This window comes from Pezoporus occidentalis, unplaced genomic scaffold, assembly GCF_034315485.1.
Source record: "Pezoporus occidentalis ecotype Australia unplaced genomic scaffold, CSIRO_AGI_Poc_V1 ctg45, whole genome shotgun sequence".
NCBI classification, from domain to species: Eukaryota; Metazoa; Chordata; class Aves; order Psittaciformes; family Psittacidae; genus Pezoporus; species Pezoporus occidentalis.
In genome coordinates, this window is record NW_026915780.1 from 1,040,142 (window position 1) to 1,065,738 (window position 25,597).

The 25,597-nt window shown below is 43.3% G+C and overlaps 1 protein-coding gene across 2 annotated transcripts in view; it reads left to right on the plus strand.

The window, feature by feature from the left end:
* Positions 1-20,479, plus strand: part of TCERG1L (transcription elongation regulator 1 like) — a 79,288-nt gene extending 58,809 nt beyond the window's left edge. The window contains exons 8-13 of one of the 2 annotated variants that reach the window (XM_062635185.1): positions 36-190; positions 5,752-5,818; positions 9,637-9,772; positions 12,831-12,920; positions 16,208-16,326; positions 19,490-20,479. In XM_062635185.1, coding sequence (XP_062491169.1) covers positions 36-190; positions 5,752-5,818; positions 9,637-9,772; positions 12,831-12,920; positions 16,208-16,326; positions 19,490-19,646 — 724 coding nt within the window. In that variant the 3' untranslated portion in view covers positions 19,647-20,479. Of the gene's footprint in view, positions 1-35; positions 191-5,748; positions 5,819-9,636; positions 9,773-12,830; positions 12,921-16,207; positions 16,327-19,489 lie in introns of both variants that reach the window. The other variant, XM_062635184.1, reaches the window with a different exon arrangement.
* Positions 20,480-25,597: the final 5,118 nt, after the last annotated feature.

Sequence of the window (25,597 nt, forward strand, 5' to 3'; positions counted from 1 at the left end):
GACGTTATCTAAGCATAGTCTATCACTTGGAATAGGTGTGTAGTCTGGACTGGAGATGACCGGGTCTTCTTCTTCAACCCTACAATGCAGCTGTCAGTCTGGGAGAAGCCGGTGGACCTGAAGCACCGCGGCGACATAAACCGGATCATCGAGGATCCTCCTCACAAGCGCAAGCTGGAAGCTGCAGCAAGTAACTAAAGCCCTGTGATTATTTGCCTCTATTTAAACTCAAATATGGAATGAAGCGTGGTCACTAAATACGCTCAGAGAAAGTTTGATAACTGTAATTAGAGTGGGTTTCCTTTGGGGATTTCATCTCAAGTATTGCGTTAAAATTGATGTTTATTGCAAAATCCTTATTTTCACAGCACTGCTGAGCTTGGGGATAGAGTATTCTCATTATTGGCAATGAAGAACCAGGTGCCTTCTTATACTGAATCAATCTTTGATGTAGAAAATACGTCTCGGAAGACGCTGTCTTTATGTTTTATTACACTTATTTCCAAGATGTACATTAGGAATGCATTACCAGTGCATTATTCAGCTGTTATACAGAGGGAGATGCTCCATAGCTAATGATTATCCAACCAAAGTGGGGGGGGGCAGGAAAATCCCTGTAGTAAATCTTTGATGAGTGTTCAAAGGTCTGGTGGAAACATGGGTGCTTGCATCTAAACATGACCCTGCAGTCACCTTCTAAATGCTGAATTCCTGTTACTTAGTTGTGCTGAAGAACAGCATGCTGACCTGCAGGGCTGTGTGCTCAGTGCTTCAAAACACAGTTTAAATACACTGTTTGGCTGGTCGGTGATCAGGGTATTTGCTATCCAGTCATTCCCATCATGACCAGTTCATGGAGGCAGTTTTCCCAGCTTGCCTCTCCCATCCCATACTCCATCTTTTTCCCTGCTCTCTGTAGTACCAGAGATGTTCAGGCCAGACTTTGTCCGTGCTGGTGAGCGGTCCAGGAGCAGCCCCACATGCCAGCCTGTGCAGTAGTGTCTCCATGTTTGTTCCACCACATTGCTCTCCAAAGATTACGTTTCACCAGTTTTTGTGGACTCTTGTGGTACTGGTCACTGCTCCGTGCCATAGAATCCCAGACTGGTTTGGGTTGGAAGAGACCTTAAAGCTCCTCCAGTTCCAACCCCTGCCAAGGGCAGGGACCCCTTCCACTAGAGCAGCTTGCTCCAAGCCCCTGTGTCCAACCTGGCTTTGAACACTGCCAGGGATGGGGTGTCAGTGATCATTTTGTTTCCTGATGCCTTATGTTGGCTTTCATGTAGGAGCAGTGCCAGTAAGACCTGCTCTTACTGGCAGGACATCCAGCTGCATCTAGACCGCATGCTTTGATCCACAGGCACACCTGCCAGTTAGCGTGACCTGCCTGCAGGTAGATAAAAGTGAATGATAATCAGGATTTATGTTACCTGTGTTAGCAGAAGTGTGCTGATAAAAAAAGCTGCAAAGAGTGGTTTTCTTTTAGTCTTTATCCCCATATAATGTCATAACGTTTTTCAATATAAATTTCAATCATCAGGTGCTCTTTTATGTATCATTTATGTCTGTGGCGTGAAGAACTTCAGCTGTATATCTAATAATTCCAAAGCCTGAAGTTCATTCTTCAGGAGAAAAATATGGCACATGTTTGCTGGTACAGGTTATACTGAAAGACCAAATAATTGCTGACCACAGGGAATGATGCCCAAGGACAAAACTGAGGGTCATTGTTCATGGTCTGTAATTAAAGAGAAGAGTCTAAAGTTGTTGTTGATATGTGCTGCTTCAAAGTCTATTTTTTGCTGTGTGTTCCATCCTTTCTGTTTATTACCTATATATACCACGCAGATCTGATTCATGCACCAGTTGCTTTGTGACCATGGTTATCATCATTGCTAATAGTCTTAATCTTCCTTGATATAGCTGGGAATTGTGGTTGCTCGCTATTTGAGAGAGTCAGGTTATAATTAGTATATATGAGCTGCTGAGGTGAAAGGAATTACTTGTCACTATTTCTCTTAGCTCGGAATCTGGAGTAAATAAATAACACATGAGCTGTGTGCTTCCAAAAATGGTTGCCAAACTTATTTAGTTTAGTTGGTGCTGCTGAGTTTTAATTGGAAGTCTTAAATCACAGGCATGAAAAGAAGTTGGCAGAGTAGTTCTTCATGGGATGCTGGAGGTTGTGCATCCCTCTGCTGAAAGAACAAGCGCACTTGTAATTTGAGCATAAATGCAAAATTACTCATTTATCAATTCCTCCACCTCCACTAAGTATTAGTTCTTAGGGAGATGTGTAAGGTGTTGAGGTGTATGTTATATACTCATTACTGATGTGTTCCCATCAGGCCGTCTCTCAGCTGGCATCCCCGGCTCCTCCATGGGGACGTCACCGGGGTGACAGACTGACCATAATATCCCTATTTGCCCTCAAAGATTCCTTGAAATATTTGTCTTACTACAATGGCAAAAACCCATTCTTATCTATTCCTATTCCTTCCTCTGCTCAAATGGTTTCTCTGGATGTTCAGGCTGAGGAAGTTATTTATTCAGCTAATTAAAAGAAAACGGACATTCTGGCCTCAGATAATGGCTAGTTAATTCATAGTTGGTATGATCCCTGTTCAAAACCAGTTATGATTTAGTTTAGTCTGTTCCCACAGATACTTAGGACCCTCTAGCTTTCAAATGTATGTATAAAGCATGGCTCCTACATATAGGTAAGCTCCCAAGCTTATGTGCAGTACATACTCTACAGCACTGCTGATCACATCTTTGCGTCTGGCCAGTGGCTTGATAATGCTTCAACTCACCTGGTGAACGCTGGTGTTCCCTCTTTGTTCTGGAGATTGAGCTGGAATTCATGACTTGGCTGGGATTAGCTGAATGATTTCATTAAGAAGCTCTAAACTTGATAGACCGTCAGATTGGGGCAGTGATTTCATGGAAAGATTGCTGCCAGGTAATATTCTTCCTCAAAGCTTTAAATCAATTACTAGATTTTGTGCTTGGCTGCCTCTCTTCCCTTTCAAAGTCAGTTTATAATCTTAGCAGAGGTCCAGCAGTACAAAGTGAATCAGTAGGTTCCTGAGTGAAAGTATAGATAGCGTTTGTCATGTTTTACTGAGCTTCCCTTTGCACTGAAATTTGAAGTGATGATGCTGATTCTAATCTCGTTCCATTTATCCAAGGCAGTATAACCACCGCAGTCAGTCATGCAGGGAAAGTGAGAAGGACTTGGGAGGCTGTCATTGCTCTCTGGGAGAACCTGACGTGTGTCAGGAGCCAGCAGATGGAAGCAAACTCTGAAATCACAGGATCCCAGCCTGGTTTGTGCTGGAAGGGATCTTAAAGCTCCTCCAGCTCCAACCCTGCCACGGGCAGGGACCCCTTCCACCGGAGCAGCTTGCTCCAAGCCCCTGTGTGCAACCTGGCCTTGAGCACTGCCAGGGATGGGGCAGCCACAGCTTCTCTGGGCACCCTGTGCCAGCGCCTCAGCACCCTCACAGGGAAGAGCTTCTGCCTAAGAGCTCATCTCAGTCTCCCCTCGGGCAGGTTAAAGCCATTCCCCTTGGCCTGTGCCTACATCCCTTGTCCCAAGCCCCTCTCCAGCTTTCCTGCAGCCCCCTTTGTATCAGAGTTCTTTTGTCTGAAGGCTAGATGGTGGCTAAGATTTGGTTGTATAAATGCAGTTGACCTATTTTACACAGTAAAATCTAGAAATTCTGTATCCTTTTCAGAAGTCTGTGAAAGATTCTGATCTAATTTGACTTCAGATTTGTATTCTTCAAGTACCTGTAGAGCCCCATGTAATTGTTTGTCATCGCCAGTGAGTTTGCTCTTGTCCTGTTGAAACGCTGAATGGGAAAGACTCACTGCCCTGGCCAGACTTCTCACCACTTGCTTTAGTAAAAGAACATCCCATCAGTGTTTGTAATGTCCACGCATATGTCCTCGAGCCAGCTCTGGCTGTGGAGTGACAAATGGCTTCTCCTCTTCTTTATCAGTTGTGAAATTGGGTAGGAGCGGGACTGTGCTTGCCCAGTCACCTTCAGCTCTCTTGGAAGACACCATTAAGTACTCTGTCATATTTTTACCTTCAGATATGTCATATTTTTACCTCCAAAATACGACTCATTGTATTTTTGCCTCCTGAATTCCTTAAAGTTCAGACCACTGCTGCCTCCCCAGGTTGTTCATCCCCTGATAAACAGCTTTATAACATCTCTGTTGAATTACACTCCATTGCAGGCTGTTTTTCCTATTTCTCTGTGGTTTTGATCAGGTGTCCCAAAGAACAATTTCCAAGTAGAGGTAACAGCTCCCATGAACTTGTGTTTATTTAAAATGATATCAAATTCATTTTTGTATCCATAATGCTCATGTGTTGTCAGGAATGTTGAGATCAAACTCTCCGTAGTTTGGAATGCCGTTCATCTCTCTGTATGAACATTTTATGTTCTAGTTTGTACATTGTCCTTTTGTATTTCCTCCTTATGTGCTCTCTGTTCCTGGTCTTCCCTCACTGCAACATTGCAGCTGCCATTTGGTTTTTGTTGTTCCTTTTGCAGTGATTTAGTGTTGGCGTTCTTCAAACACTTAATATGAAAAGGTAACATTTGCTGGGAGCACACTAATAAACGTGTCATTTACCTAAAATAGGGAAGCAAAATGAGCTGAGAACAAGATTCTTAAATTGAAACTTGAAATAAATGGCCAATTTTCTCTTATCTTCAATGATGCAGATATTAGACCCATTTTGTAGGAAATGGCTTGGAGTTTCATCTGATTTCAGTGAGATCAGATCTCACCATACCAAGTTATTCAAACCTTTAAACTCCATAACCTTAGTTCAATTTTAGCTTTATTTTTGATTTACTTTTTCATCATTTCCTCCATAGCAAGCCATGTTTTCATTACCACGGTAATACAGAGAGGCTGACGTTTGGTGTTTCTGATATGCCCAAGCTAACCATGTGCATACACCTTGATTATTATGTTTCTCATGGTGAACTACTGGAGTCCCCAGCACAAGCCGAGCACTGAGTGGATGTGGCTCCTGATGCTCTCTTTGATTTGTGATGAAAACTGCAGTTTGTGTACCTGAAGAAAAAGGATTTCCAGAAATAATACATATCTGTCCCATATGCTTCACATTCATTATGTGACAGTGCAACCCCAGAGTCCTCCAAGGATGGTTGTCCAGACCAAGCCAGGAGCGTAACATTACCTTGGAGTTACCTGTGGCATAAGGAGCATGGAGGTTGTTGGTATCCCCATGATCTTGATGCACTGGGGGTGGAATCCCAGAAAAATAGCATTATATTTGCTTATATAAGAAAGGAATGGGCTGAGGAGGGAAGTTCTGGTGCGAGGTGCTGCTGTTGAATCCTTGGTTGCCAGTACTGACATTACCGTGCAGAAATGCCTTTGTAGTTGCATTTGTAAGGGAAGGGAGGAGGGAGGATCAGGTGAAACCGTAACAAGATTTAAACCAGTCATGTCACAAATGAAAAATGAGGAGCTTTTCAGAATGGAAATGGTCGGGTTTATTGCTATCACTTTCATTTGGGTGAAGGCAATTGTGAGGATCTGATGAAAGATGTGTTATTTTTAAAGCGCTCTGTGGAGAGGGAAGAATAGCAAATATCTGAGCAGCAGCCAAAGGCAGGGAATGAAAGGTTAATTTGAGGAATCTGTATTCCCATTTATCTAGTTCAAATCTAATAACTATTTATTTCTTTTTAGCAGACAAATGTGTTAGCTCTTGCCCAGGGGATGAAACTGATGATCTTAGCATCAAAACTAAGAGAAATAAGTAAGTTCTAAAGTTTCCTTATCTATATATAATGTTGGGAAGCTAATGTCTGGCACAAATAAATGTAAAGAGAAATACAGTTCTTTTATGTGTGGATAACTCCTTATGAAAGTCACTCTTAAGGTAGCCAGTCTTCATCAAACCCCATGATTCTCTATAATCTCTGTTTCCCCTGAAATCCATCAGTTTTTGTCAAATTCATGCTTATTTTGAAATGGTTAAAAGAAAAGATTATAAAGATATATGTGGTTGTTTCAAAGACACTGGATAAAAGCTTTATCTTCATTGAAGTGGAGCAGATTGTTTTCCACTGGTGTCAGGCTGCCAGCTTAGAATATCCGGAGGTATTTCTGTTATTGTGCTTTCATTTGACCTTTATTACTATGTGCGTTTCCAACTCTGAGGAAGTAAGAGGCAAAAAACCCCATGTGCCAAACAAGCAACTCCCTCATCCTTCACCAGAGCAGGAAGAAAAGGAAGGAAACAGCTTGTGTTTTAAGGAGTACCTTAGAGACATTTCATTCTAGTTAACCTAACTGCAGCTAGCGTCGGCTGCTAAGGGTAAGATACTGGTTTGGGCCATTAAAAAATAAGCCTGTAAAATAAATCTGCATAGAATAGTGTGTTATATTTTGAGGGCATCGTGCTGAGCGAGCACAGCAAATGTCTTGTGTTTTCCAAATGAATATATTGAGGATAATCCTATTCTCATTGCTGTTCCTATCCTACTACATCGGGTGGTTCCTCTGACCTTGGGAAGACTTTCTGTGGTTTTGTGTTGGTATGAGGGAAAAGTCGGATACTCCCAGATGGAATACTCATGCTATTTAAGCATTTAATGCGTGGTGTAAGAGAGTCTATTTATACTTTATGTGTCCTAAATATGTCCTATTTACATAGTGTTTTGCATTCGTAAACAGTATAAAAGTTTATATTTAGTATAAAATACTTAGGAATACATCTTCTGATGTCAGTGGGTTTGACAGCAATGGGCCGCATTATGACCTGTGTACAGAGGTGGATGTTTTCCATGTGCTATTAAAGGGATTCCCTTTAGTGACTGGCTGAGAAAATGTGAAAGCATCTTTCCATTCGTGTAGCTAAGGAGAATTCTAAAACTCGAGAATCTTATTGAAAGAACTCCAGAAAAATGCACTTATTCAAAGATTATTGTGTTAAAAGTGCCTCTTTCACTGTCCACTTGTGAGTAAAGAATGTTATCTCATCTTCACTGGGTTTCCATGACTTACTCACTTGAAATACTAACTTTTAGTCTCTTATTTTCTTTATACTCAAAGGAACACTGTCAAAATTATCAGTCCCAAATAAGGCCCATCTTTTTAGATATTTGCAGAATTTACCTTGTATTTATTTGCAGAAATACATCTCCATATATGTGCCTTTTCCCCAAAGCAAATAAGTAAATGCAGCTCAAGCTGAGCAGTCTCAGCCTACCACAGAGATGCTGCCTGACTCTCCTGCCTTAATGCACTGTAGCATCATTCTTGTGGTATATATTAATAGATACATAGATACGTATATATGCATATATAAGCATAAATCATACAGCAATCAAGCTAAAAGCGCAACCACATCATAAATGCAACAGGGTGGTGGCCAGCATCTTGAATTGCCAGCAACATTTGCTGGGCACAGGCAGCAGAACAGCACTGCAAAACAACCCGCAGTTGTGACTTTATGCCACAGAAGTTGAATAGCAGGTGATAATGAATTTATATCAACTGCTGTTTATGCCATCCTTTACATTATGTTGTTTTTATGTATGGCATAATAAATAATACAACCTTTATTGTACTTGAGATTTGTGACAAGATGTTCATTGAGAAGCTATTTAAAGCTCTAAGAACCTTGCCATAAGTTCATAGAATCACAGAATCCTGGAATGGTTTGGGTTGGAAGGGACCTTAAAGCTCATCCAGTTCCAGCCCCCTGCCATGGGCAGGGACACCTTCCACTAGAGCAGGTTAATATAAAGAGTAAAGTAATCTTCAGAGAAACTTAGGTCTTTTGGGGTTTCTTCACAGTGGCAGAAGGGCTGGGGACACCTCCGTCCCCCTGCTCCCAGCAGGTCCAGTGCGTTGAGCATCTCCAAGGCTGGAGCCCCACAGCCTCCCTGGGAAGCCTGCCCCAGTGCCAACCAGCATCACAGTAAAAAAGCTTTTTCCTGTGCTTAGATAGATTTTCCTCTTTGTGCCCGTTGCCCATTGTCTCTTCTTTTGTCAGTGGGTACCACAGTTACATAAAAACATCCCACTGCCCTATCCGTGTGAAGATTTCCAGGCTTCCAGGATTGTTCTAGTAGGCTGCCCGCATGTGTCCGTCTGAGAAGGAAGTCACATTGTTGTTTGTGCAGATTATTGTATTATTTTCTAAAGAAAATTCTTTATTGTGTTCTAGTCTCTATTGCGTTGTATTCTTTATTGTCATTTTTGCCACGAGAAAAAAGCCTGTGTGATTTGCAGCATCATTTTCAATTGCATGAGGAGGACTGAAGGAAAGAGGGGCTCTTCTGGTGCTTGGCTGGTGGAGCAGGATGCTGTATTCCTCCCAGTTTGGGCTTGAAAAAGCACTTTGTATCTACTAAGGATTGGATTGAACCTTTCATGGATCATGTCACAGACTGAAATGCGCTATTACAATATGAAAGTCACTGTCAATCTGTGAAGAACACCAAGTTGGTATCTCTCAAATCACTAGTAGCACAGCATCATTTTAGGATAAATGTGAGTGTAATGTAATTATTTGCAGAAGGAAGATAGCCCGCCAGAGCTCGCATTCCAGACTAATTTATTCATTTGCTTGGAAACAAAATAATGCTTTCCTGTTGAAATTTCAAACTAAGTATTATTCTGTAGTGGGGAAAATTGCCTCAGTAGAAAATGCAGTCATGCCGGTAGGAGGCTAAAAAAGAAATCATCTTATATCCATTATCCTCACTTGAACCTTGTGAAGACTCCAGACCTTTCCAGAAAAAGCCTTACATTCATTCATAGAATCCCAGCCTGGTTTGTGTTGGAAGGGACCTTAAGGCTCATCCACTTCCAACCCCTGCTCCCACGGCCAGGGACCCCTTCCACTAGAGCAGCTTGCTCCAAGCCCCATCCAACCTGGCCTTGAACACTGCCAGGGATGGGGCACAGCAATGCTATCTATGTGCCTTTATCCAGGGGGTTCCTGCAGGCAAAGGGACTCAGGCAATACATAGTATTTCTCAGAAGCAGCTATTTATCCAAATCAGGTGCAACCTAAGAAAAGGGCTGTCAGGATAAATATGGACCTTTCTGCACTGACAAAGGGCAGGTTCTTCGCTGATGCTTTATTGGCAGGTTTGTGCATTGCCAGATTTCTTCCCTTAGGAGTGAGCTCCTGGGGTGCATGAGAGCATAAAATAAAGATCAGTGTTGACTTTCAAGTTCTGGGGCACAAAGGCAGAGGATGGAAAAATAAACCAAGTTGAGTCTCTTCAGTCACAGCTTTCGAGTCTCCAGTCCTTGACACATGTGGTATGAAGTTGTCATATTTCTGTAGCTTGCAATAGACCCTAGCATTGTGGTGCTGAGCTCCTCTGTGATCACACCGATGAGCATCCTTCCGCATAATGAGCTGTCGGAGATCCACTGGCAGGGCCCGTGAGCCCCATGGTTTAATAACACAGCACAGGGCTGGGTAACTTCTGAGCTGTCAACCTTCGCTTGTGAGCAAGAAGTCCAACATCCTGGAGGGTTTTCTTGGGAGGGTTGAAAGTCCCCTCCCCAGCTGTCAATTACTGAACTGTTGTCTATCTTACCTTGTTAAAGAACAGAAGATTCCCAAGCTGCTGACCAGCGAAAGGCTGAAACGGAGGAGAAAAATGAGGAGACATCAGCACCTCAGGTCACGCCTCCCCTAGAAGAGCGTATCACTCATTTCCGAGACATGCTTCTGGAGAGAGGGGTAAGAAACGCTTGTTTTCTCTGACATATCCCCTTTATTAAGCTAGAGCAGCATCTAGGAGCACTACAGGAATAATTTCATAACTGTGACTTAGCAGTCAAATGACGAATTACTGAAGGTTTTTCTGCCTTTTAGCCATGCTGGGTTTGCTGTACTCTACTGTGACTGTTCTTCCAATGCCACCCGGTCAAACACGGCCTTGTGGAACTGAAAGCCCTTTGCAGGTGCAGTTGCAGGTAAATGCCTGTAGACAGACCCAAAGATAACCAGAGGTGGTAGATCTTCCCTGCAGACCAGTGGCTGAGCAGGGCATGGGGACCGTGGTCACACACCAGCCCTGGGGTCCAGCATGAACCTCAGAAATGGAACAAAGAGGAAGAGATGTGTTGTGTACATCACCTGAAAGGCAGTGCCAGGCTTAGGAGTATTTTCTACCTAGAACAGTCCTGGCAAGCTCTTTGCTTCGTTTAGCATCATCACCACAAACTCTCATGATTCCAAATTCATTTACTGGCCATCCAGAGCCATGGAATCCCAGACTGGTTTGTGTTGGAAGGGACCTTAAAGCTCCTCCGGCTCCAACCCCTGCCATGGGCAGGGACCCCTTCCACTAGAGCAGCTTGCTCCAAGCCCCTGTGTCCAACCTGGCCTTGAACACTGCCAGTGAACTGATCATTTTGAGCCTGAATGGAATTAGTAAGCACACCAGGTTTAGGTCCTAGTCCTGCCAATGTAAATGGGTGTATAATGGAGCAGTGAGTGCAGATTTTTTGCCTCCCTCCAACACTCTGCAGATACATATTCTGTAGAAGTTCATGTAATTTCTGTAAAGAATAAATATCCAAGGTGTCTGTTGTTAGGCAGCAAAGCCTGTGATATTTATCACTGGTAATCAGCAGGCTTTAAAGGTAGATAATTAGAGCTCCAGAAGCTCAACAGTAAATTATCTCCACACCAGACCTGCTTTATTAACACATTTTGTTATTTATGCTTAAAAAATGCAGAAGTGCCAGAAATGAATACTGGTTAAAGACGTCTGCTGGCATCATTTAAGTCAGGGGGCAGTAAGTCAAAATCAAAAGCATTAGGGATGTTCTATAATAGGATTCCTCAAATGTTTCCAGTGTGAGTCAGACTTACTGATAAAAACAAGAAAATCAGGAAATCTGCTGCTTGGTTTTGCTATTATTTAAAAGGCAGTGATAATTGCTTACTTTGCTTTTGCCCTGAGCAGGTTTTAAAGGTCCAGAGAAGGCACTGGTTAGCACCAGCTTCTTGGCAGTGCTTGACATAAAGTGAGGCTGTCAGTGTTCTTTTAGCCTGGTTATTTAATGAACATCTCCTGCCATCTTCTCGTAATGTTGTTATTTCTCAAGAAGTTCCTTGGTGACATTGCGAAGAGCTTGAACTGGGTGGGAAGATCTTCAGCGTGGTTCTAAATCCTACATCAGTTACAGCAACAGAAGATTATTTCTTGTGAAGTTTTATAGGATTTTTGGTCTGTCTCCAGGACAATGGCACTATAAAGTCTGTGGCAAGTTTTCCTATGGAAAAAAAATGGAATTTCTGATATCCTCCTGGAATTTCATCCCATGATTTTATGATTCTGCAAATGAATCTGTGATGAATTAGCCCAAGCTTAACTAGCTTTGTGTTCTAACTGGCCTTTGTACTCTGAGCAAAGCTGACGTCCACGTGTATGTAAGATACCCTAAAGGAAAGGATTCTTGCTTGATCCTTCTGAAGGGGGGAAGTACTCCTGAAGCCAAGAACCTTTCCAGGACGAAACCCCAAACCTTGGGACTCGTCCACCTGTGTGGGCATGGAGGGTGATCCACAAACCCACTTGACTTCATCACAGCTTTCCTGCTTGAGCATTAAATGCTCTATTTTAATTATGCTTCACATACTTACTTTTTTTTAGTGAATTTATTCTTCATTGTAATTAGATGAATGATTAGAATATTTTATGTTACTCCAGAGTTTTCTGTAACAAATTAATTAACACTGATGTGGTACAAGGCACAGAAACCAGCCTGGGGATCTCAGTCCTATGCTCCCAGACTGTTGTGTTGTAGAACTCTTTGGCACAGGGCACTGAGCATGAAAGGGACCTGCTCAGACCCACAGTGGTCCTTACAGCCCACACATCCAAAAGCGCTCTGGGAGAAGGTGGAAGAAGCTCTGTAGGAGTGTGATATTTTCATTCCATGTAGCTGCAGGAATGTGAGCCATGTAGGGTATAAGGGGCTTGGGTGGAAGACCAGGGTCCTGCTCTGGAGAGCTGGGTTCACTGGGAAAGGGGGGAAGCCTCTAAATGGAGGAGATGTGACAGCCATGCTGCTGGAGGGAAATGGCACGTTTCCCGTGAAACCTGGTGTTTGAACCCCAGCCTGGTTTGTGCTGAAGGGACCTCAAAGCTCCTCCAGCTCCAACCCCTGCCACGGGCAGGGACCCCTTCCACTGGAGCAGCTTGCTCCAAGCCCCTGTGTCCAACCTGGCCTTGAACACTGCCAGGGATGGGGCAGCCACAGCTTCTCTGGGCACCCTGTGCCAGCGCCTCAGCACCCTCACAGGGAAGAGCTTCTGCCTAAGAGCTCATCTCAGTCTCCCCTCTTCTAGCATCTTGAAGAGTCTCACCCCTAGTTCTTCTTTGTGTGCACGCACTGGCAGCTCATTTGAGTTAGAATTTCAATTTCAGAGAGGAGGAGAGTTAAAGCTGAGATAATTGTTTAGCTGGAAATTGATGCTTCTGTTGTACAAAGGGGGTCATAAAATGGCACTTTCCTTTCTGCTATGGATTCTTTCCACCAAAAATGTGGAATAACCCTCTCCCAGACACTCCCTGAGATGTCCTAGAGCAAATCAATAGTAATGGTGTGGGGGCGACCAGAGCATTGCCAGAAACAGATTAGAATTCAACTTCCAACTTCTCTGAAGCATCCTTTAGGGGGTTCATTAGCTTTCTGAACTGCTCTTTTGCTTCACCTTGGAACATTTTCTTCTTTCACATCCTTATTAAAATTCCTTAATGCAGCTGTGTTTGTGTATTTCACAGGTTTCAGCTTTTTCTACGTGGGAAAAGGAGTTGCACAAAATAGTGTTTGATCCGCGCTACCTTCTGCTGAATTCAGAGGAACGTAAGCAGGTGAGGGTTGCCTCTAGTATGGCTCCTGATTGGCGACAAATGTCTCCCAAATGAAGCGTAATAAAAGAGGAATTATCTCGGCAGGATAAAGGGAATTGCATAAAATTAAAATGTCTATTTTGAGTTCTTCAGTGAGACTCGTAACTTAGGCTTTGCTCACAGGAAAGTGCTGTCTCCTTAGGAAAGCAAGTAGTAATGAGTGTGTTTGTGCATCGAGATGAGCCACGGGCTCTTCAGTTGTAGGAACAACAACTACTGAGGCTGGGAAACTGGGCTGTAGGAAGGGAAGTGGCCATAAAGCAATGTTACCACTCTGAATTATTTAAATACTGTAGAGAGACTACTTCATTTTTATTGCTTGGAATATTTTCTGGGAGTTTGCTGTTATTTACTGCTGTATCTTGCAATAACTAAGCTTGCTAAGACATAAATGGAGAACACTGTGGCTGTGCCGGTGTGTGTCTGAAAGGGTTTAGCTTCTCTGGCAGGCTGCAAAGGGAGTGGGGTTCTTGCTGCCTTGGTTATTTGGGCATTAATCATCACTGGGGATCTAAAAGGACCCGAGGGCTACAGTTCAGTCTAAAAAATGTAGGGCAGATGCAAGGAAGTTGCAGGGAAAGGGAATGCTTCTATTCTGTGGGTATTTCTCTTCCTTACAGTCTTTTGTCATCCTGGAGAGGGAAGAATTTTGAATATGGAATTGTCCATTTTTTAAATCAACACAATGAAAAATGTTTTTAATTCCTATTCCATTGCACTGGGGGCTGTGTTGTCTCATGAGTCACCAGAGAGCTTCTTGTGGGGATTTACGGAGGCACTGGGCACGTACATCTTCATTTATTCCTTTTCCAGTATTTTCTTTCCTAAGAAAAAAGGTGAAATAAAATAATAAGGAAATACGGGAATGAAAATGTAAGAGAAACTGCTAGAATGGAAAATAGTGCAAGGCAAGAGAACAAGCAGGGAGTTTTGTACTCACTTCAGGGAATCAGCAAGGACAAAACCTAGACCTTGCTGGGTCAATCAAGATTTATGACTTCTTTCTTTTTATCAGCCTTGGAGACGGTATAATAATAATAATACATCATGAATACACATAATGTGCTTGAAGCACTGCTGAGAGGACCTCGTCTGTGGGGTGGGCTTCAGACTCAACACAAGGGTTGTGGAAAAGAAATCATTGGCAGTCCTGGAGGTAGAAACCTGCCACCAGGTAGAGGCTGGCTCAGAGCTAATGTGGAAGAGGGTGATTGTTGGTTGCTCTTCTGCCAAACAGTGCTAAAACAGCAGCGTGTGGGAGCACGTGCCAGCTGTGTAATATATTGTAGGTGCTAAGCTCCAAGTTAAGATTTCCAGATGTTCATTATGAGTAGTGCCATTTAATTAGACCCCATTTTCCTCCAAGAAGTAGTTTAAGGATAAAGTCTCTGCCAGAAGAGATGCCTGATTTAATGAAAGTACTTCTTGAAGCACAACTCCAATTAGTAGAAGACATTATTTAGGTTTATGGAAACATTTACCTTCACGGCTGCTGGTGTGTGGCCTGAAAGCTCTCTAAATTATGCAGATTAATTGATATTGGAGAGTGTTGGAGGTGAAAAGTGGCTCAGAATGGAAGTGAAGAAGGAAGGAATGAAAAAGGGAAGAAGGGAGGAAAGTGGGCAGGGAGGGAGGGAGGGAGGAAGGAGAAGGAAGGAAAAAGAAGGAAGGAAAAGGAAGGAAGGAGGGAGGGAGGGAAGGAAGGGAGGGAAGGGAAAAAGGGAGGGAGGGAGGAAAAGGAAGGAAAAAAAGGAAGGAAAGGGAAAGGAAAAAAAGGAAGGAAAGGGAAAGGAGAATGAGCATGGCTGGCTGTACCGCAGTTTCCTCCTTTTGATTGTCAGGTAGGAAAGGGCAGGGAAAGTGTTTTGACTGAGATCTTCAGGTGTCTGAGAGAACTTCCTCTTGACCCGAACTTGTGTTCAGGTGGGTTTGGTGTGCAGGAATGGAAGCTCTGCTCTTGGTGGGTGTCCTCACACAGCCCAAGGGACGTAACGATCCGTTATTGAACATCTGCACACTCACCAATGGTTTCCAAGGCATTATTAGCAGTTGAAGGATGCTTTTGTGTATAAGACTGGAACAGTGAAGGGTAAAGGAGCAATTGCATTAAAATAATGAGCTATCTGTTAATTTTGATTTAATACCTTGCTGATAGCTTCACTGATAGCAGAAAGGCCAGCAATACAGTGTTGCCTACTCTATTTGTTCCATTTTTCCACCTGCTCTTACACTCACACAATTGCATAGAGTATCATAAGTCTGGATTTCCTGGGGTTTTCATAGTACTTTTTTCATGGACATTTTTTGATGTTTGCTTTCCCAGTGCTGTTTCTTCCCTTTTCCACATACTATGCTAAATACCAGTTGTAAGTTGGCTACTTTAGCTTTCATGGCATGTAGATTTGCAGCTGTGCATCCTCATGGCTGATGAGGAAGCAACTGAGGTAGTAACCATAGTAATCATATTTAATGTATGTGATTTGTAGTGAGAAGGGTGGTGAATATGGAAAACTAATGGCATTTTGAGGCTTTTATTCAACAATTTAGTGTGCCACACTTCTCAGAGCATGAAACGAGCAGGGCCTGATTTTTGCTATTAAAAATGTGATTAAAGCAGTTGGCAGAATTTTGTGCCATAGTGCACTACTTGGTTCCTTTTCAAGACATCAGAAATCCAGATGCTGAGGCCATGCTGCTTATGTAGCTGCCAAATACTGTTAGAGGAAGATCATCAACCATTCCAAACATGTTAAAGCTTTTGGGTGTATGTGTACAGAGAGTCGTGTGTAAGCTCGTGGGGTTTGACAACTGATTTGAAAGGTCTTCAGGCTATTTGGGGGAAAACTACAGAATATTGGTGTTTAGATTTATAGACATTTTCAGGAATTCCAGCAAGTTGGGAAAGATGCAAGATCCAAAGTAAATAACTGCAGTCAGCTGCGCAGATGCCCAAAAGTAAGGCTATAGGCGTGAAAACGTGAGCAAGACGCTGAAGTCAGGAAATTGTGATTTATGTTGCTCTCAGTGTTTGGATGAAGATGCTGTCTGTCCACACTGTGCCTTTTCCTATCCACTTGTTTTGTGAGAACACGCTGTTTGTGCTGCATGAAGTGGGTTCAGCTGCACGTTGAGTCAATGAGGGCAGATAAGAACTGTAGGTCTGGAGACTTGACAGCCCTTTGATGAAGCATAAATACCACGAAGGCTTTGTTAATAAACTCTGTATCTTGTTTTCCTTTCTTGGAAAGATATTTGAACAGTTTGTCAAGACCAGGATCAGAGAAGAGTACAAAGAGAAGAAAAACAAGTTATTGTTAGCCAAAGAAGAGTTTAAAAAGCTCCTTGAAGAATCTAAGGTGTCACCAAGGTATGGCGTTGCCTTGTTGAGTTGTTGAGATAAATTTTCTCATTTAGCCCGTGCTTATCTGCCCTGGAAAGTCATAACCCTGAGCAGACTCTTCATATCCAGCTTGTACATCCATTGTTCCAGTGCTGGGTTGGCATTGCTTCCCTAATATTTTGCAATATTTTGTTATATTACTGGGAGAGGGAACATTCCATCCTTCCCTGTTCCTTTCTCCCTCTCTTATTCACAATATGCAACATTTTGCATACACTTTTATTTCTTCTGCATATATATGTTGTAATTATAGAACACACACATATCTATTAATTAGATAAAATCAATACATATTAAACCTCATTTACATTAGGCATACAGGTGTAACTAGTGAAAACCCATTCAGGTTTGCCTGTTGACAAAGGACAAATGTAATTCAGCCAACTTAATATTAATAGCACATAGCTAAATTAAAATAAAGCGTGCACGTGAAAGAATCCATTTTTCTACATTGCTTTTTAAGTAATGGACCCCAAACTGCACCATTGAGAATGCAGAGCTGAGGATACTGCTTTCTCATTTGTAAATGATATGGAAATAAAGGTTTATATATTAGAAATCCAATTAAATTATCAGAACTGAGAAATTAGTTTTCTCTGCTCAAATACACGGGTAATTGTACAGCACTTCCTGCCCAGACGTGGGTACAAGCAACACATCAGGCTGAGTGGAAGTAATAACAAGCTTTTTACAACGAAACAGAGAATATTCTGGGCTAATGTGGCCGCTAAATGCTGGTCCCAGCAATGTGCTGGCTTTGAGGCCAGAGCTGTTATGTTAATGTTTCTGTTGAGCTGAATGCAAGACCACAGCAGCAAAGAAACTCATGTTCCATCAACAGTCTCTGGCTTGTTTCTGATATGCAATGAGATAAATAAATCAAACATATTTCCAATACGAAGAAAACAGGCCTTTTCCCAAGGGGCTCTTACATATCTGCACAGTGTTTAGAGCTCTGATTCACCCAAGAATAAGTACTGCGAAGTCAATGTGGCAGAGCACAGCGAGATCACTGACAGGAGAAGCAGGCAGCAGCGTGGTGCAGAGGGCAGCACAGGCAGAGGTGTCCCATCACAGCATCCTTGGCAGCAGCTCTGGGACCAGCCGGAGTGCCAAGCAGCCAAGGGAACACCCACTGACCTGGAGCATCTCCAGTGTCCCCGTGTGCTTCTCTGGAGTAGTGGGGATCATTGAATCGCAGACTGGTTTGTGTTGGAAGGGACCTCAAAGCTCCTCCAGCTCCAACCCGTGCCATGGGCAGGGACCCCTTCCACTAGAGCAGCTTGCTCCAAGCCCCTGTGTCCAACCTGGCCTTGAACACTGCCAGGGATGGGGCAGCCACAGCTTCTCTGGGCACCCTGTGCCAGCGCCTCAGCACCCTCACAGGGAAGAGCTTCTGCCTAAGAGCTCATCTCAGTCTCCCCTCTGGCAGGTTAAAGCCATTCCCCTTAGCCTGTATATATAAATATATAAAAAGTCAAGGAGTTTAAACAAAAACTCCTTGTTGGTAGCCTATGAATTATGGTGCCAGTTCATTATAGTGCTCACCATGCTGCTCTCAGACTGGGACCGATGGACCTCTACTGGGATTAGCAGAAGCATCCGAGCAAAGATACCAGTGAATGTTTCTGTTCTCAGATACCATGTTTGGAGCGGAAAATGCTGGGCCTGATGACGAAATCCTCCTGCAGAGCTCCCTGTGGGCTTCAATTACATGGTGCCCATCAATCAGAGCTACAATTAATTTTTTGCTATTTTTAGGAAAGATGAAACTATTGGGTGTTTCATCAGGTGCGGTGCAGTCAAAGTGCATTTGTTTGCAATTAGGCACAGATCTGGTTTTCTGCTGTGTTATAAGCTAATTATTGAAATACTGGCCAGAAGTACAGGCAGGCATAGATTAAAGCTGCAGTAAACCAGGGTGAAGCAAATACTGTGTTAATGATTCCAAAATGTCCTGTCAACCCTCACCTAGATTTTTTTAAAGCAACTTAAATGTTGCAGGCTAATCCATGAGTCCAAAGCAGTTCTGGCATGGTCTTGTGTCCTGGGTTCAGCAGCAGCAGTCATTTTTCTCCTTCTTAGTAGCTGGTGCAGTGCTGTGGTTTTGACTTTCAGCCTGGGAGCAGCGCTGATAACACCGATGTTTTCAGTTGCTGCTCAGTAATGTTTGGTCTGACCAAGGACTTTGTGAGCCTCATGCTCTACCAGGAAGGAAGGGAAGCCAGGAGGAAGCAGAGACAGGACACCTGACCCAAACTGACCAAAGAGCTATTCCATACCACAGCACGTCATGCCTGGGATGTAACTGAGAGTTACCAGGAAGGGCGAGTTCACTGCTGGGTCGGGCTGGGTATTGGTCAGTGGTGAGCGGTTGTATTCTCTTCCCTTGTTATTTCCCTTATCATTGTTATTATTGGTGGCAGCAGCAGCGGTTTGTGTTATACCTTAGTTACTGGACTGCTCTTGTCTCAACCCATGGGAGTTACATTCTTTAGATTCTTCTCCCCATCTGTGTGGGAGCAGGGAGTGGGGAAGGAAGGGGAGGGAGTGAGCAAGCGGGCTGTGTGGGTCTGAATTACTGACTGCACTTAAACCATGACATCTTGCTTTCCTCGTCCTGGGTTTACCATTATATTCCTGTCAAATATCAGAATAACCAGAAGGAGTCTTAATTTGTGTGGAATTCATTCATAGACTCACAAAACAGTTTGTGTTGGAAGGGACCTTAAAGCTCATCCATTTCAGGACACCTTCCACTAGAGCAGGTTGCTGTAAGCCCTTGAGCACTGCCAGGGATGGGGCAGCCACAGCTTCTCTGGGCACCCTGTGCCAGCGCCTCAGCACCCTCACAGGGAAGAGCTTCTGCCTGAGATCCAGTCTAAATTATTCCAGTATAAAACCTCCTAAACTAAACTCTGTAAAGCCTCTCTAACTTCTGAGGCTTTTAAAACAGCCATTTTTAAAGTTTATTTTTGTTAATTACCAAAACATCAGGCAAATTGCGTTACGGCAGGTCCCTCAGAACATCCTTGGGTTTTAGTGCCTGTATGAAAAGTCAGACCCAGGTTAAAGAGTCAGAGAGTGGATTGGCCAAGCCACAGCTTTTAAATTTGTCTCTTTTCTGCAGAACAACGTTCAAAGAATTTGCAGAGAAATATGGAAGAGACCAACGGTTCCGGCTCGTGCAGAAGAAGAAGGACCAGGAGCACTTTTTCAATCAGTTCATACTTATTCTTAAAAAGAGGGACAAAGAAAACAGGATAAGGCTACGGAAAATGAGATAAAAGCTGCTGAAACTGGCAACAAAGACACAGGTCCAGGCTGTGACTGCACTAAGGAACTCGCATGAAGGCTAAAGCGTTCAGGGTTAAACTTGGGACAGCTTGATGAAGAAGAGGAGATCCCTGAGGAAATGTTCCTCTAAGTGGAGTTTGGTGAACATATATTGAATTTGGGAAGGCTGTTCTGCAGGAATCAGAAGGATATTTCGTTCTCAAAGAATTAATGTTTCATATTGAAGCTCTCTTTTGTACAACATCCAGAGTTTGATGCATTTCTAATTGCCATGATATGTCAATCCGTTAATTGTTTTAATTATGCAAATTACTTGTAATATACACAAATTATGAATCCAATGCAGATTTATAATTAAGCAGAAGCAGATGCCATCCATAACTATCTCAAGATATTTCCATCATTTAGGGGAATCATCTAAAGCAATCTTTTGGCAACTTTACGCATTACCCTAAAGTGTTTGGAGGTGCAGTTGTATGCAGGAATCCATTACCCGGTGTTCATACGTCTCTGTCCGGTTCTCTGAGTAGTAGTAATAAGATATTAATTGTTAACCTTAGTGAAGAGTGTGGAAATCTCGGCATATGTTCCATAGGAAAACTCCTAAGTTTCAGAACTAGCTTTCAACTTACCGCGGATAGTGCTTTTGGGCACACGGGTGGTAGGAGCATTTCACTGTCAGCAGTCCAAAAAGAAATTAATTTGTAAAACCCTCACAGTACCAGTTATGTTGCTGTATGTGAAAAGTCTGCATGAGATTTTTCTCATCATATTTGTATACATAAATATTTAACTTTTTTAATTAATAAATATTTTAAGCCAATTTTCAGGGGGGTTTAAGTTTCTGAACTGTTGGGAATGTTGGGTGAGAGATCGCAGGTCTGATGGGTTTTACTTGAGAGAGAGAAAAGCAGGGAGAGTTCCCACCACTCATGATTTGTGTGCTAATTCCACTACTATCAGTTGGAATTTGGAGCATGCTGAGAGCGAAATAGTTGCTCTGGCTGTGAAGGTAGGATACCATGGCTAGAGTAACTGAGCACAGCAGTAAATCCCTTCCTTTATGCTGCATGAAAGACACACTCTCCTCTGTGGTCATGATCATTTTCTCATTTGACCTGATTTTTAAGTTATTACCCAATAGATTTGTAGATTTCTATTTTCTAAGTAAGCTGTTGATATTTTCCCCAGCTGATGGCAATTTTTCTTTAGCCTTGCACTGCATATTTTTTTATAATCAAGGAAATAAAGCATATTTTCTAATCCTTTGGAAAAATGAACTCAGAATAATTCAAAAAAGAGTATTTAATGTAAGATATGTATAATCATAGAATGGTTTGGGTTGGAAAGGACCTTCAAAGGTCATCTAGCCCAAACCCCTGCTATGAGCAGGGACAACTTCATCTAGATCAGGTTGCCCAGAACCACATCCAGCCTGGTCTTGAGTGTCTGCAGAGATGCCACATATAGAATCACAGATTGGTTTAAGTTGGAAAGCACCTTAAGATCATCCAGTTCCAACCCCCTGCCACGGGCAGGGACACCGCACGCTACACCATGGGCTCTGTCCAACCTGGCCTTGAGCACTGCCAGGGATGGGGCAGCCACAGCTTCTCTGGGCACCCTGTGCCAGCGCCTCGGCACCCTCACAGTAAAAAAAAAAACCCTTCCTTATATTTAACCTGAACTTCCCCTGTTTAAACATATTACGCCTTCTCCTATCACTACAGTATAGACCACATCCCTGGACAACCTGTTCCAGTATGAAGTATGTAGAGTTTCTAACTTCCACGTGAAAAAAGAAATCATTTATTTCTATGAGAGCAAGATCTGACTGAAGCTGCTGGTGGTTTGGGTCAGGAAACGTGTTGCTGTGTTGGCATTATTGGGTTTAAGAGATGCTGCCCATTTTCACAAGTGAGGGTGATGCTTCGGGACTGAGCGAGCTGGAATGCGAGCTGGTAGATGCCGTTTGGTTTTAATGGCTTGCAAGACGTGCTAGCTACTTACAGGTTTATTTCACAATTATTTTGACATCTCTGGAGGAGCCTGGTTTGCTCCCACCCCTGTGCAACTCGGGAGTCCTGCAGGAATGATGTAGAGACAAATGCTGTTCACTTCAAGTGTGGTAGGACCAGCAGCAGTGACCTGGGAAAAAGACATGGGTTGAGTGGGCTGAGGACAGATTTCAAAGGGGCTTTCAGAAGGTTTTGAAGGTTTTCCTTTTGAAGAAAGAGTAAGCTGCAGCAAACCAATGAGACGAGGCTTTTATGACTACAGCGTTTCTGTTTCAGTGGCTTGTAGCCCTTATGTTGTTTTCTGGTTTAACTGTATGTGTGTATCTGGACCTTCTACTGCCATCCCCTATTTTAAATATGAATAAAATGGGATATTAATATTTTGAGGATTCTCCTTGATTTTGGCATTTCCTAACAATGTCAGAAATCCTCATCACAATGTAAATATGATAGTGAAGGGATAATGCCCCATCCCTGGCAGTGCTCAAGGCCAGGTTGGACACAGGGGCTTGGAGCAAGCTGCTCTAGTGGAAGGGGTCCCTGCCCATGGCAGGGGTTGGAACTGGGTGAGCTTTAAGGTCCCTTCCAACACAAACCAAGCTGGGATTCTACAACTGCTTTTCATTATCAGGATTCTCCTCAGACCTGGCAGAGCATATGGCCACAAATGTGTCACCATCACACATTAATGACATATATTGAGTGCTAAGACATTATAGCTAAGTCCAGGGGAGATCACCTGTGGAGTCATACCCAACACCTGCATGTCTACCTGCCACCTTTGGAGGTAGCATCAATCCCCCCAGCTCAGGTGCAAAGCACACACAGAGCTTTGAACTTCCTCAGGGATCTCTGGAAAGCACTAGGCTCCATGAAATGCTCAGATTTGGTGATTTTTCTCAGGAAATACAGTTTTTCCTGAGTCAGTTATTTCTTGTCTGCAATATATCTGAATTTTCACATGCTGGGTTGCACACTTCAGTATGGCTAAGTCAAGCTACATCCAGGATGGACAAACAGTGCTGCCTACCCTTGATCATTGGGAAGAGCATGTTGACAATAGTTTTGTGTGGAGCTCGTCTGTGTGAGGTGCTGTGGTGGCACCCCCATCAGTTGTGAACACCAAGGAGGAAAGGAGATGCTCATGTAAGAGAAGACTGAAGAAAAACCTTAAACCCCTCCGCCTTTGTTTGGCTGGTCTGGAAAGGGAGATCATGATCTGAACAGGGGGAGATGATTTTTACCAAACCTGAGCAACTCCGCAAGAATAAATCAGAGGACACTGATTTCATGTGTTAATTTTCAGGACTCTCTTTTTCCCTTCTAAACCGAGGACACTCTTCCTTTTGTCTGGGTAACCAAGAGGAAAATCTAATTATTCCTGACTCGAGCAACCCTTTGCAGTTTTTTCTGGCATGGTTTGAAGAGAGCAGCACCCGGGTGGATTGTGAATAAATTGTTCAAATTAATGTTACAAATTTTGTTCACCTTCGGCGTTCCAGGAATCCCGTGTTTCCTAATACCTGGCACATTAAAACAAGTGTAATCCATCTTTTAAGTCCTGGGCTCACTGGGATAACTGGGCATGGGTGGGTTGATGAGGGGGATTCATTTATCCCAGGTCACTGCGCTGATGCAGGGGTGGGAGACAGCTGGGGTCATGCTCCTTCCCATCTTCAATGCAGGTTTTCTGACCCTGGTCTTTTCATAACAGCAAATATCAATATCCAGAAGGAGTCTTAATTTGTATGGAATTCATTCATAGACTCACAAAACTGTGTTGGAAGGGACCTCAAAGCTCCCCCAGCTCCAACCCCTGCCACGGGCAGGGACCCCTTCCACTAGAGCAGCTTGCTCCAAGCCCCTGTGTCCAACCTGGCCTTGAACACTGCCAGGGATGGGGCAGCCACAGCTTCTCTGGGCACCCTGTGCCAGCGCCTCAGCACCCTCACAGGGAAGAGCTTCTGCCTAAGAGCTCATCTCAGTCTCCCCTCGGGCAGGTTAAAGCCATTCCCCTTGGCCTGTCCCTACATCCCTTGTCCCAAGCCCCTCTCCAGCTTTCCTGCAGCCCCTTCAGGCACTGGAGCTGCTCTCAGGTCTCCCCTTCAGGAGCCTTCTCTTCTCCAGGCTGCCCCAGCCCAGCTCTCTCAGCCTGGCTCCAGAGCAGAGCTGCTCCAGTTCTCATCTTGTGGGCTCAGGTGCGTCCAAGCTGCCCTACACTTGTCACAGCCCCAGCTCAGAGTTGCCTGGGCAGGAGGAGATAACTTGGGGGTTCTGGTGTGGGGGTGCTGGGCCCATTTCTCCCGTGGAGCAGTGATGGTTTGGCTGTTGGAAGTAGAGAAAGGTGAATTTTTACTGGATTTTTGAAAATGAGCAAAAGAAAAGGTGTTGGAGGGGGTGCAGATTTGTGAGGTTTTCCTTTTTTTATGTAAAATTGTTTAGAAAACAAATATTCTGTAATGACTCTAAGTGGTCCTAAAGGAGCCAATAAAAGTGGGTAATGACATTGAAATTTGCTATTTCTGCGGGGGAAATAAAGTGGAAACAGAATCTTCAACAAGATTTGTAATAACTATAATCTGTCTTTGTTGTGAGAGGATTAAAACCTTTGCTATGTTTTAAAGTACCAAGAAAATGAAATGCCAGCAGCAGCAAAGTCCAAGCCCACCAGAGCAACAGGGGACAGAACTAGAAATGAGTTTGGGAATACATGGAGCAGGAATGAACTAACACACATTCAGAAGGAAGCTGCTGGTGTTGCTGAATTTCTTAGGATATTGGATTTCTTAGGACCAGAAAATCTTTTCTCAAAATGAAAATATTTTGATCCTGTAGCATTTGTTCAGCACTGTATTTGTATTTCAGTAAACCAGATCCTGGTTTGCTTTGTTAAAGTAATCATGGAAATTAAACTTGGCATATAGGGGGGATCACAACAAACTGCACTGCCCTGTTCCTTTAAGCCGTTCCCTGTGTTCAGTAGCCTCAGCTGTGGATAATCCCACCTGATGGGGATTGGGCTATTTTCATTCTCTAAACCTGCAGAAACAGGTTTCAGAGATCTCAGGTGATTCATTCCTTAGTTTAAATGCTCTTAGGGGGAAAGCTTTTCCTTTTCTAGTGTGAGTTTCTTCTGTTGCAGTTGAAGTCCATTATGGCTTGACACATATGGACATAGGAAGCAATGTATATACTTTATATTTTGCCTGGAAACCTAATATATTTGAAGTAGTTGGCTCTTTTGTCTGACCAATACCCAGTCTTGGCAATAGGATAAGGAAAGGGCTAGAGTAATGCCCATGGAGCTGCTCCATGCAAGGGCTAGATATGCATAGTGCCTGATGTCTGCTCATGTGGTGATGATCAAGGTACTGGGTTGCTTGGTGGAGTCTCCAGTCGATCTGGATCTTCTTTTGGTTGCTCTGTGATTTTCTGTCTGTGATGGATTTGGTGTTTTGCTCAGGTAAGTGCCTTGGGGGGGTTGTATATCTGCTCTGTCTCAAGCTGGAAAAGCAAAGCACTCTGAAGGATGTGATGGTTTCCAGTTTAACCAATAGCATAGAGAGAACAACCCTGAAACCTCAAAAAATCCCAGAACAGGACATGCATAGATGATATGCTTGTAAATTGGTTAGGTCATTGATACTGAGCTGCACACAGGGTACATGCCCAGACAGAGCTCTGGGTTTGCCTCCCTTGTGAACAAGGAAGTTGTAATTTAAAGCTAAATGGAGGTGAAATGGACTGTCAAAAGCTTGAGCTGGTTGCATATCAGCTTCACATGCTGATAGAATACTAATAATTAGCTTGAACAATGCTGTTTCAAGAGTAATCTGTTTGTTTACAACCTGAACCAGATGAGATTTGACTAAAAATGAGGTAAATAGGAGGAAAAAGCAAAGGTGATAACCCTATGGGGGCTT